This window comes from Lycium ferocissimum, chromosome 5 (assembly GCF_029784015.1).
Source record: "Lycium ferocissimum isolate CSIRO_LF1 chromosome 5, AGI_CSIRO_Lferr_CH_V1, whole genome shotgun sequence".
Classification (NCBI taxonomy): Eukaryota; Viridiplantae; Streptophyta; class Magnoliopsida; order Solanales; family Solanaceae; genus Lycium; species Lycium ferocissimum.
The window spans coordinates 61,602,547-61,615,089 of NC_081346.1; the positions used below are offsets into that span (position 1 = coordinate 61,602,547).

The 12,543-nt window shown below is 34.6% G+C and overlaps 2 protein-coding genes across 2 annotated transcripts; one reads left to right on the top strand and one right to left on the bottom strand.

Annotated features, from left to right (window-relative positions):
• Positions 1–1,692: 1,692 nt before the first annotated feature.
• Positions 1,693–7,481, top strand: LOC132057004 (sulfoquinovosyl transferase SQD2-like). Its single transcript, XM_059449434.1, has 11 exons — positions 1,693–2,074; positions 3,337–3,403; positions 3,603–3,673; positions 3,841–3,958; positions 4,060–4,133; positions 4,248–4,303; positions 4,395–4,478; positions 4,910–4,997; positions 5,097–5,174; positions 5,448–5,504; positions 6,737–7,481. The coding sequence occupies exons 1-11, from the start codon at positions 1,725–1,727 to the stop codon at positions 7,233–7,235; spliced, it is 1,542 nt and encodes a 513-aa protein (XP_059305417.1). The 5' UTR covers positions 1,693–1,724; the 3' UTR covers positions 7,236–7,481.
• Positions 7,482–9,865: 2,384 nt separating this feature from the next.
• LOC132057005 (uncharacterized acetyltransferase At3g50280) lies at positions 9,866–11,431 on the bottom strand. Its single transcript, XM_059449435.1, has one exon. The coding sequence runs from the start codon at positions 11,373–11,375 to the stop codon at positions 10,002–10,004; it is 1,374 nt and encodes a 457-aa protein (XP_059305418.1). The 5' UTR covers positions 11,376–11,431; the 3' UTR covers positions 9,866–10,001.
• Positions 11,432–12,543: the final 1,112 nt, after the last annotated feature.

The window sequence follows — 12,543 nt, forward strand, 5'->3', positions numbered from 1 at the left end:
AGGCTATTACAATGTTCTCAGATTCACAGAAGCCAACCCTTAAAAGTAGGGAAATGCCCCTTATTTATAGTTTTACCCTACGGGTCTTGACTTATGTGCCTTTTTTTAATAAAGTAAACCCTAAAAGGATAAGATTGGGCGTACGGTCTCTGGACACCGTACGGTCGTCGGTCACAACGTGACGTAATGATGTTGACGCGATTATGGAAGATTTTGTAATCGATTAACCGGACTAACGGCCACGATCACCCGGTCATCGCCGAAACCGAACCAACGGCCACGATCAACTTGGTTACGAGAAAATCCCACCAACGGCTACCATCAACTTGGTCATGGATAAATCGGGGCTATGATGCCGAGTTTGGTGGAGATGGGACCAAACGAGTTTGCTTCCTTTTCCCCGGCGCCGCGCAAGCTCCATCGGTTAAGGGCAGACTCGGTGACCATGATTGTCTCTTTTTATCTCCGGCTCTCGGTCTCATCGGTCTTGGATATATCCGGTTTTTACATACAGTTTAACAAATATAATGTTTTACATTAGAACTTGTGAATCTTGCATAAATTACATGAAGACAATTATGGAGATCTCCAACAAAAGTTTTGATTCTTGACAAACAGCGCCAACATGGTTCTAAGTATTACAAAATTCTTAAGATATCTTCTTTTTTTTAGGCAACTAAGCATTCCATTTGATTAATACCAAGTGAAACATTAGAAAACCATAGTTAATCCTACAGACAACTATCTCAAAAGCAAAGAAATGTATCAGCTACCTATTTCTTCTTAATCAATAAAGCATATTCAACTCCCTTATTGTCATGGAGGAAAAATCGGACTATTCAGGGGAACTAGTGTGAGTAAAACAGTACTCATTATGAAATTAATTAATAATATTGCTAAAATTCAATCAACAAAGCATATTCAGCTAAACATTCAACAATCAAATAACGCGGAAGAAATAAGCATAACAGCTAAAAATATCCAAAAATGGCTAAAACCATCCAGGATTGTTCTTTTCCATTCAAATTATAAATGGTTATGTGAATTCATTCATTTCCTCCGAGGAGGGGAAGGAGGGCCTATATTGATTATTGTGGGCTAAATAGTATATAGCATATGCTCTAAATATCTTCAATATCGACACTCAAAAGCACACAAACATACAAAGAGATCAGATTTTTCATTTAAAGGACAGATCTTTAATTTCCTTTGCTTCAATATTATAGTAATAAGATAGAAGATCCCACAAAAGAGAGAGAAAATAACACCTTGCTACGAGCAAATGAATGAAGGCCCCATATTTGTGGTTATAAATAGTATGTGCTTTTATCAACACGGATTGAGGTGGGATGGTTGGGATTCTTCCACCGTTAATTACAGGTCTCGAGTTTGAATATCTGGAAATGAAATTAAAAAAAAAAAAAATCCTTCTGGGAGAGCCTCCCCCAAATACGGGCCTTACTGTACGCGATCCAAATTTAATTAGACTTCAATGCGGATACATAAAACGCCAAGGTAAACTAAAAATAAAAAAAATAAATAAAAAAATAGCATATGCTTTTCAAAGCTCCCATTATTCCCCATTTTCTCCCTTATGTAAAAAGAATATCCACAGGTAGAGTCTCCTTCTCAGGGTCCCTCAGATTGTTTTCTCTCTGTCCTTTACTGGTTTAATTAAATTCAAATACAAGTATATATTAACATCATTTAGACCACTCTTAAACATGTCCAAGATTTCTTCTCTCTTTATAAATTCTTCTTGTTCCTTTATACCCTGTGATTCCTTACCTTCCTCTTATTCTTCTTCTTTTTTCAACATTAGTTTTCATAAAGATTCTTGCTTTTCAACTTCAAGAACAAACCCCATTACTTTAATTTCCACAAAGATCAAATTTTTACAGTTTAAAAAGAACTTTAAACAAAACCCCATCAAGAAAAGACCATTCTTGATTGCTAGTAAGATGACAATTACTGATTTTAGAGATGAAGAAGAAGAATATCCTCCACTTTTACTTGAATCTGAGATGAAAGAGCCTAGACGTATTGCTCTCTTTATTGAGCCTTCTCCTTTTGCGTGAGTCATTAATTACTTGTATTTTTTGTGCAAGATTTTACCTGTATAATTCTTAATTACAACCCAAAAATGGCAAGTTAGTAGCTAATTAGATGCTTTTGCTACTAAGCTTTTGTTTTTAGATTCTTTTTTGTTTGATATATGTTGACTTTAGTTTATGTGATCCACTAGATCCCTTTTTCTATGACAATGAATTAAAGAAACTTTTGGATGTGGATTGTTATGCTTATATTATTATTTCATTGTTTTGCTTTTATGTGGAAGTGTATTTTCATACCTGCTGACCATATGTTTCCTCAATGAAAGCATTAATTATAAGAGTTTTTTAAATCTAGTTACATAGATGTGTATTCATGTGTGCTGCCAACTTTGCTAATATCTTATATGAGTTGTATTTTAAGGATATGCTATTACTCTGCTTTGCATTTTTCAATCAACTCTTCTTAGTTTGTGTTATTTTGCATCATATTGGAATGCTGTCAAAAATCATGTGTTACTTTAACTAAATTGTTGTCGTTTGTCAAGTATCATGTCAAGTATCAATTTTACAATGCAATGTGGTGTGGATGGATCATATACAAATTTCTAAGTTACTTTATTTAGAAGTACAAAGAAATGTCTTTACTTTACTAGAATGGTATTTAAATTCTCTTTTGATAGGTGTTAGCCTAAGCTGCACTATATTCTTTCTCATTTCTTCCTTTGAACAAATACTGCTTAGTTACAATTCACTTTTCTAGTGCTCATTACTGCTTCACTACTTGAACCTAATTGCTATTCGCTGCATTTTGGCTCTTTGTTATCCTTGTATGGTTCCTTAAGCTTACGCAACCTAGAGGGAGCCTCGAGATTTGCAAAATATCAAAACGTCATATTTATGTCATATTCTGGAATGATTTTCTTGTTTCAAAATAGATAACCTTCAACCTTGGATAGACTTAAGTGAATTCCTGCTTCTAGTTCATTGTTGCTGTCTGTAAAGAAACTAAAATGTACTCCATAGTCCTTATAAGTGACACCTCTTTCATCCTTTAGTTTGTTTCTCTCTCTCTAGTAGTTAGAATATTACCTTAACATTTACATTTACATATGTAAGTATGCTTTTAGACGAGAAAGATTGTAGTTTTAGAAAATCAACTTTATACCGATTTTTTCTAATTCTATGATCAAAATTTATGCATGATTTCAATCACGTCTTACTCTCATTATGTTTGTTCTTGAATTGTCTTATTATTGACCGTTTTCCTTTTGTGTTATAACAGGTATGTTTCTGGATACAAGAACAGGTTCCAGAATTTTATAAAGTATCTACGGGAAATGGGGGATGAGGTATATTCTTTGTTTGACAATGATGTTTTTAGTTTATGATGTCTGCTGCTGTTCTTTTGGTAGGGCCTGAATGACATGCTATAGCGTAATGATCTACTTGTGAAACTGCAATGTTCATATTATTAAATCCAATGAATACTTTTATGATAGTATATCAATGTCAATAAAGAATTTAATATCCGTTGATCTTTTCTATCAGGTTTTGGTTGTGACAACGCATGAAGGAGTACCCGAAGAATTTTATGGGGCAAAGTTGATAGGATCATGGAGGTTGCAACTGCTAACTTTACTAGTTTTCCCGTTCCTTGTTTAAATAATAAATTCACTCGTTTATGTTACAATTGACCAGTTGAGGTTGACTACTCCATGATTATAAAAAATTGTCAATATATGGAGCTTTTCCCGTCCCTTTATTAAGCTTTTTACTTGCTTTGCAGTTTTCCCTGCCCGTGCTACCGGAAAGTACCCCTCTCACTTGCTCTCAGCCCTAGAATAATCTCAGAGGTTGCACAGTTCAAGCCTGATATCATACATGCATCATCTCCTGGTATAATGGTAAGTAATTCAGTTATGTTCTTCTTGTTGCTATCGAAAAGCTTACGGGAAATTAAAGTTTTCCAGCTTCCTGTCTTAGATAACTTTTTTCATTGTTTTAGGTATTTGGTGCTCTTATCATTGCAAAACTCCTATCTGTGCCGATTGTAATGTCTTATCACACGCATGTGCCAGTGTAAGTTCACTCCTTCCTTCTGGTTCTTAGCTCAAATCCAGCTTTATTATGATCCTATTTACATTTCTGTTCATTCTCTTGATAAGTACTCTGATCCTCGTTGTTGTTCTTCAGGTACATACCGAGATACACCTTTAGTTGGCTGGTTCAACCAATGTGGATGGTTATAAGTATGTCAGTTGAGAAATATCTTATAAATTAGCCGTTCTCTTAGTTGTCCACTTCTTGATACTAATTAAAGATACATTTACTGCTCACCAGAGTTTCTACATAGAGCTGCTGATCTTACACTGGTGCCATCTGCTGCTATCGCAAAGGATCTGGAAGCTTATAAGGTAACAACAGGTAAAAGGAAGACACACGAACTAGTCAATTGCTCTCCAATAATGATTTTATTCAGAAATTTTTTCATTTTTGGCCCGTTGACCATAATCAATTACGGGTGCTAGCGAAAATATACAGAACCTATACATTGGTTATGTATGTTATATGTATATGATATGTATATTTTGTGTATAAAATATGTATATTATATGTGTATTTAATTAATATCCAAAACCTATACATTTCCTGGCTATTATTCTTTTGAACGATACAAAAATATAATTATCCCTATTTGTTATTAATTACTGATAGGAGAAAGAAAAAGAAAATATCCATCTTCTCTGTTCTTTCAAAGCAGTTTTTTTTTTCCGCTGGATTTAGATGCTTTACCCATCCAAGCATTCTCCTACAAGGTGGTCAGTCTTTACCTTTCTTTTTCTTTTCATTCTCAGCGGACAGAATACGCGTGTGGGATAAGGGTGTTGATTCAGAGAGCTTCCACCCCCACTACCGGTCTCATGAAATGCGAATAAGACTAAGGTAGGACCTTTCAGCTGAAAATTTGATCCAGTATGAAGCAAATTTTAATATGTGCTGATAATTCTTTCTCCTTTTGCTCCTGCTACTATTCACAATAAGTAACGGAGAACCCGATAAACCATTGATAGTTCATGTTGGACGACTTGGAGTTGAGAAGAGTTTGGAATTCACCAAAAGGTACAACTCTTCCTTCATTAATATACAACAACGATAATTACACCTCAGTCTCAAACTATCATCTATATTAATCCTCACTGTTCATGTTCCCCATTTAAATTCATCTCAGTCCAGCTCCAGCATGATATAAAATAATCTCCCTTCATTGATATTGGGCAAATGTACTTGCAAATTTTTGGCAATATGTTGTATCAAGCAAATTATGTGCTTGTCAAGTTAAATATGAAAGTGTCGATAACTTGCACATGACCTCTGAGAATGGTTTTGAAACAGGGTCATGGATAGACTTCCTGATGTTCGAATAGCTTTTATTGGAGATGGGCCATACAGGTGAGTTGCAATGACTGTTTGGCTTCTTGATTTCTGGAACATCAGCCGGAATGTTTCATGTTCTTTGCTAAGAAAGTACACCTAATCTTGTTTCTTGTACCGTAACCAATGTTCAGCCTACGAAACTTCTATGGGTGAAATGTTAGGGCATGCAAAGACGTGACCGGATAGAGAACTGAGTAAGAATCCTAATCAATTAATCAAAGCCTGGCATATACTAGTTGCTGTACCATTTTGAATTGAAGAATCCCCCATATTTTAAAATAATTACTGTCAGAATTTTGAGACCAAGGAAGTTGTTAAGGATTACCTGTATTAATTAATTGGATGCGATAGAGAACTGAGTAAGAAGCAGATCTTTAAATTGGCTGGGAACTACTTTGGTATTAGCAAGCCAGGGGGTGCGGTTATTGATGCTCTTCATGCCCGTTGTAGATACTTGATGTCTGCTCATAATGTAGGTCAAATTACATTTTATGGTACTTTCCTTGTCAGAATCGAACTATCTACCTTTTTGGCAGAAATAATAGTTAAATATTGCTGAGAAATAAATAGTATCTTACACCTGTAGATAGGTAATATTAACTTGAATTCGTGTGGCTTCGCCAATGAGTGCATGCCACCAGTTCGAACCCTGTTGTGAACCAAGTCTAATATTTTTGCGTAGAAGGGTAAAGGTGGGCCCATTATCCGCCAAGTTCCGAAGCTGTAAACAACAGAGTTTTGGTAGTCAAAAAAAAAAAAAAAAAAAAAAAAAAAAAAAGGAATCTACTACAGAATGCTGAATTGACTAAGAATGTGTATACCTGGAAGTCGTTGCTGTTTACTTCCTCCGTCCAAAAATACCTTTCACATTTCGCTTTTCGAGAATCAATTGACTAATCTTCGAAGCTAAATTTAGATTAGATTAATTTAATATTTTAAAAGATAGACTTAGATACTCAGAATCTATACAAAAAGCACTATACGTTGAAATTTTACTCATATCAACACGGTGAAAAATATACATCTTAAAATATTTGTCAAACTTCATATAGCTTGATTCTCGAAAAGCTAAACGTGACAAGTATATTTTGGTACAAAGGGATTATAATATGAGTGTCCTCCATTTCCAAAAAAACAAAAGTGTCTTGAGTAAAATGTTTCATGTTTTCTCAACATTATAATGAGGCACAATTTACAATCCTTACATAGAACGGTTGTAAAATTATCATTCTGTTGATTGCTTGTAGGGAGGAATTGGAGAAAATTTTCCATGGCATGCCTGCCGTGTTCACAGGTATGTTACAAGGGGATGAGCTTTCCCAAGCATATGCGAGTGGAGATGTTTTCCTAATGCCTTCCGAGTCAGAGACATTAGGGCTCGTCGTTCTAGAAGCCATGTCATCAGGTCTTCCCGTAGTAGCTGCCCGTGCTGGTGGAGTTCCAGATATAATACCCGATGATCAACAAGGCAAAATCGGATATCTTTTTAATCCTGGGGACCTTGACGACTGCTTGAGCAAACTGGTGCCTCTTTTGCAGGACCCTGAATTGAGAGAAACCATGGGGAAAGCTGCACGAGTAGAAATGGAGAAATACGACTGGAAGGCTGCAACAACAACAATTCATGACAAACATTATAGTGCAGCTATTTGGTTCTGGAGGAAGGAGAGAGCACAATTTTTGAGACCATTTCAATGGTTGTTTCGGCGTATATTCGCAGCTCCAGAAGTAGTCGACTATAGGTGATAGATCCTCTTCTCGCATTTTTTTTTTCTCTAAAAGCATGGACATTTTCTTATGCTTTGGAAGGTGTATCCTTCATAGCTTTGCATCAAGATGTGTTTGTAGAATATTAGTTGTCTATTGATTGTACAATGTAGACCTCAAAACCTGGTCTGTTGTGCTGTTATGTATTAAATTGAAACTCATGTACATGTAAATTTATTTTCATGAAGATTTGAATTTAGTGAGCTACATATTCTACTATCAAAATGTATGAAATCCTGTATTTACTTTTTGAGATCAAGGGACTTTCTTGAGAGGGTGGACTCCTCATGAATTGGAGAACTACAGCTAATTGTTCACGTATAAATTAAAAATTATTTATACCTAGTATTCACATGATTTGAAAGTTGTGTGGCACTTATATTATTGTAAATAAATGTCTATTAGTAACATTTTATTCAAGGTGGCACCTTTTGTTGATATTTTGTATGAGAATTGATTGATGAATAAAGTAATCTCTATCCAAATTATCCAGAATAAGCGGTCCTTGTAAGAGGAGTAATTCTATCGTGGACCTCAAAATGACAAAAGCTGAAAAAGATAGATAAAATGCGACATGAAACTTACCTTTCCATAATCACGTATTAGACTCAAACTGGCGATTTAAACATGCATCCATTGCGTAATAAAAATCTCGATTTGTAATACTTCACATATGTAGGAATGGCTTTGAGCACCCTTATTTAACTCTAGAAATTCAAGTATTTTTCTTGAAATATACCAGTTCGAAATCTCAGACTGGATTTATTATAATGAGTTGAACTTCACACATTTGACTCTAAAGTTAGGCTTGGCTAGTTCAAACTTCAGACCACTAGTCTGAGGCTAGGAACTGCTAAGCCTAACTTCAAACCCAAATGTCTGAAGTTCGAATTGCATATACAGCTAGGCTTACAATACTCAACTCCAGATCAGTATGTCTGAAGTTTGAAACTTTAGACTAGAGATTTTTAACTTCAGTCTTCCAAGTTTGACGTTGAATATTAAATATTTTGTAATTTTCAACTATATCGTAACTATAATCCTCCAATAGGCTATTTGTGCACTTGCGCCTTCAAATATGTTACCAAAATCACAATTCTTGTTCATTACCCATTTTCAAACAGTCTAAACCCAAAACAGAGATTTTATGGACAGCAAATCTGAACTACTGTCATCATCTTCTTTTCGATAAAGATTTTGTAAATGACCTTTTCTCTTTAAAAGTCTTTTCCCCTAAACATAGGATTATTTTTTCGGTTATACACCTCTTCATCTTTCTCTTATTTGACTTTGCAATTCAAGTTTTAATATATGAGATTCCATCCTGAAGTTTCAAAATCGTCGCTTCCTAACTACTGAACATCCTCTTCAAAACAGAATATTTAGTAGGCGTTTGGCCATGAAAATCAAATATTTTTCACTTTATTTGGTATTTTGGAGTTGGAGTTGTGTTTGGTTATAGTTTTATAGTTTGTTTGAAAGGGAAAAAAATGAAAACAAATTTTTGGTGTTTTCAAATTTCAAAAAAAAGTTGTATTTGGAATTTTGGCTTAATTTTCAAATAAAGTGAAAACGTTTCCAAAAAAGAAAAGCTTTCATGCCAGCTCCTTTTAATTCTTTGAAAAAAGAGATAAAGCGCAAAAAACACACCCCAACTATCACTTTTTTTTAAAAAAGGTTGAGAAAACTACCTAAACTATCACGATTTTTTGAACTAAATGTGTGAACTCACTCTCAAAAGGCAAGTGAAATTGAAATTTTCTCAAAAAAATTGTCCACGTGACATAAGTAATGCTATGGTGGCACCTACATGGAAATTAAAAAAATGTATTTTTTTTAAAAAAAAAAACTGAATTACTTTTTTAAAAAAAAATCTGGATTTTTTTAAAAAAAATATGAAAATAATAATAATTTTTGTAAAAAAATATCAAAAAAAATTTAGAAAATCAGAAAAAAAAAATGATTTAGAAAATGGAAAAGTTGATTTAAAAAAATGTGAAAACTAAATAATCAGTTTTCTTATTATTTTTTAAAAAATAACTTTTCCATTTTTTAAACTATTTTTTTTATTTTCTATAATTTTTGATATTTTTTTACAAAAATTATTATTTTTCAGTTGTTTTTTAAAACAAATAGTTTTTTTTTTAATTTGGCTATGCTAGACATTATTTATCCAACGGGCACAACATTTTTATATAAAATGGAGAGTGTAGATCACATGTCATTCAAGAATAATTTAAAATGTATTTTGTAAACTAGATTGTGATAGTTTAGGTAGTTTTTTGAACTTTCTGATAGTTTAGATATGAAACCCAAAAAAAAGTGATAGTTAGGGTGTGTTTTTGACCCTTATCTCAAAATCCAAATGAGATAGATATATATGAGGCATCAAAGCTCCACTAATTCTAGCCTTATCCCATGTTTTATCCTTAACAGGAAAGTTCCCCGGATATTCTATCTTGAACCCTTCAATTTCTTATTCTTTGCTTGTAGCTTTATTCAAGAAATGAAAAAACAAAAAGCCCTCAAAAGAGGGGATTTATTATCTTTAAATAGGTCAATTACCACATAAATAAAATCCAGTAAAAATAGAAGGAAGAGGGGAAACATTTTTCTTTTGTAAGTTCAATAAACATGTTCTTAAAGAACAATTTAATTATCGAGAGACTATATTTCGAACAATAGTGTCATTTCTTTTAATTGCACCTTCACACTCCATGTAAAATAACATAAAAACACAATTCATCAAGAAACATATTGCATAAATTCCATATCCTCTTCAAGTCCTGCCATTGTCTCAGGTGCCAAAACAACTTCAAGATCAACGGTTCCATTTCCTTCTCGTCCCGGAAAAGCCGATATCTTACCGTCAAATTTATTCGCCATACCACTTCTTACCGCTACAGGCCTACCCCACCCGAAATCATTATCGTACATTGGAAACCTAGGTGAACTTCCCATAGTAATCATAGCACCATCAAAATTACCTAAAGGAAACAACCTAGGATTACTTTCCCAATCCTTAACACCCTGGCGCACAATAGCATCAACATGTGCCACTACATTCTCATGTAACTGTTTTGCGCTCCAAAATAAGTCGTTAGATAACAGCTCCTTAACGGTAGCAACAGTTGGAATACTCTGAATCGCGTTACCAAAATATAACGGCTTCATTTTTTCATCAACCCTATGACGACAATTAACCGCCATCCTAAACGTCGTCGTTTTATTCCCATCTAACTTCCGGGCCCGCGTAACGGATCTCCATAATTGAGCACTCAATGACTGAAACGACGAAATCTCGCCATTTCTTAATTCTGGTTTGCCGTTAACTGGCGTTATCTTTCCGTTAGTTTTACCGTTAAGACCGTTAACGATAACTGTCGTTTTATTTGCTTTGTGCTTGAGCTTCGATATAGCTTCTCTTGTAAAATGGAATATTCTTTCACGTATTGGGTCGTCACCTGAAAACGTTGCTGACGGTCCACCTTCAGGGAATTTTAGTATCGCAGGTGAATCAAACACTGTTTTTCGTGAAAAACAAGGTTGTCTAGTGATTTTCTTTTCTCCCTTTGAGAATTCAGCGAAAGTGTTGAAGAAATTCCAGAAGGAAGTTCCATCAACGACGGCATGATTCATGGTACATCCGATGAATACGCCGTCGTTTAGCTCAGTAACCTGTATCGCCATTAAGGGTTTATAATGCCCCGCGTAACTCAAAGTACTATCAAACTGGAAGAATTTTCGGAAATAAAGAGGAACATCTGAGTGACCTGGGGGTACGAGTGTGGAAATAGTTAGATGGGGGGCTTTCGCGTGTACAAAATCGACACCTGCATCGTTGCAGAGGATGTACACGTGGCCATCAGGATTGGTGATTAACCGACCGGCTAGTGGAGGGAAATGGGAAAGGGTTTTGGAGAGAGAAGTTTTGAGATGGGAAATAAGGGAAGAAGATTGGTCAAAGGAGTGTTGAGTTAACAAAACGCCCTTTTGGATATACTGACAAGATAACATAGGGAGATCAGAGACAGAAAGTTTCAAGGTGTTATTAAGAGATTCGTGATTACCGGGGTAGACTGTGCCTCTAGAAACGACAAAAACTGAAGAAGAAGGCATAGTTGTAGAGAGATGTTGTTATGGGAAGAGGAATGGAAATGGGGATGGGGAAAGAAGTAAGACAGTTGGCAGGTATATATAGAGGTTAGGAATCAGGCTGGGTTCATGCACTTTAGTGGTTAGTGGACTTAATTTGACCTTTCTAACTTTCATTGGATCATTTTTTTAAGTTATAGGTGGGTATCTAAAGTCCACCAGGTGATCAATGTGAATTTCGTAGTGAATAGAGCTCTAAAGGGCAAAGCGCTTCCCGCAGAAGTTTCGTTTTTCCTTAAAATTTGAATCCAAAACTTCCTAATTAAGGGCGAATCTATAGATAAGTATTGTTGGTTTATGAGTTAAAGCGAACTAAGTTATTCCTTTCGTTCATTTTTACTTGACCATGTTAAGTTGGCACTGCCTTTAAAAAAGTATTTATCATAAGTTCATTTCACTAAATTAACCTTATAACTTATGATTTAGAAATTTAAGTTTGACTACTAGTACTTTATATAATTACTTAATGATAAGGGTATTATTGGAAAAAAATGATATATCTCTCTTGATTTGCTAAAATGAATAAGTACAAAGGAAAATATATTTTTAGTATAATTAGAGACAAGTAAAACGAAATGGAGAAATATAATTATTACTATTATATTTCATTAACTTGAATTCAATTCATAAATTTTTAAATTGTGGATCTTGTCTCCAAGCAAAGAAATCACTTCAACTTTTAAAATTTAAAATTTTGAATCTGTCTCTAAGCGAAGAAATGATCATTTCCAACCACCACTTTCTCCCATGTATATTGAATCATTGATGGTCAGTACACAGTGTAATGAATGATGAAGAGACTAGTGGACATAGTTGTGGTGTTTTGCGGAGTTTGTACAATCAAACAAATTGGGAAAAACTAGTGATGAGTAAGTGCCAGACACTTTTGTACATACAGACTGATTTTTCTGTTTCATTGACCCATCCCATATTAGGTGGTCAAGGTTGTTCGAGACTCTACTTCCATGTTTTTCATCATGTGGTCTATGGCTGACACAAAATGCTCTTCACCTCAACTGATCCAAAACTTTCTGTAGGTAAATTTAAAATTTTCTGTAGGTAAATTTAGAGTACATTTTTATTCACCACACTTTGTTATAATAATAAAGGTGCCCGAAGTAGGTTGGCTGCC

Bases quoted from the DNA above. Each gene is read 5' to 3' on its own strand.
- LOC132057004 (XM_059449434.1), top strand. From the start codon at position 1,725: ATGTCCAAGATTTCTTCTCTCTTTATAAATTCTTCTTGTTCCTTTATA. The intron at 4,134-4,247 runs GTAAGTTCACTC...GTTGTTCTTCAG, and splicing joins TATCACACGCATGTGCCAGT to GTACATACCGAGATACACCT. The intron at 5,175-5,447 runs GTACAACTCTTC...GTTTTGAAACAG, and splicing joins AGTTTGGAATTCACCAAAAG to GGTCATGGATAGACTTCCTG.
- LOC132057005 (XM_059449435.1), bottom strand. From the start codon at position 11,375: ATGCCTTCTTCTTCAGTTTTTGTCGTTTCTAGAGGCACAGTCTACCCC.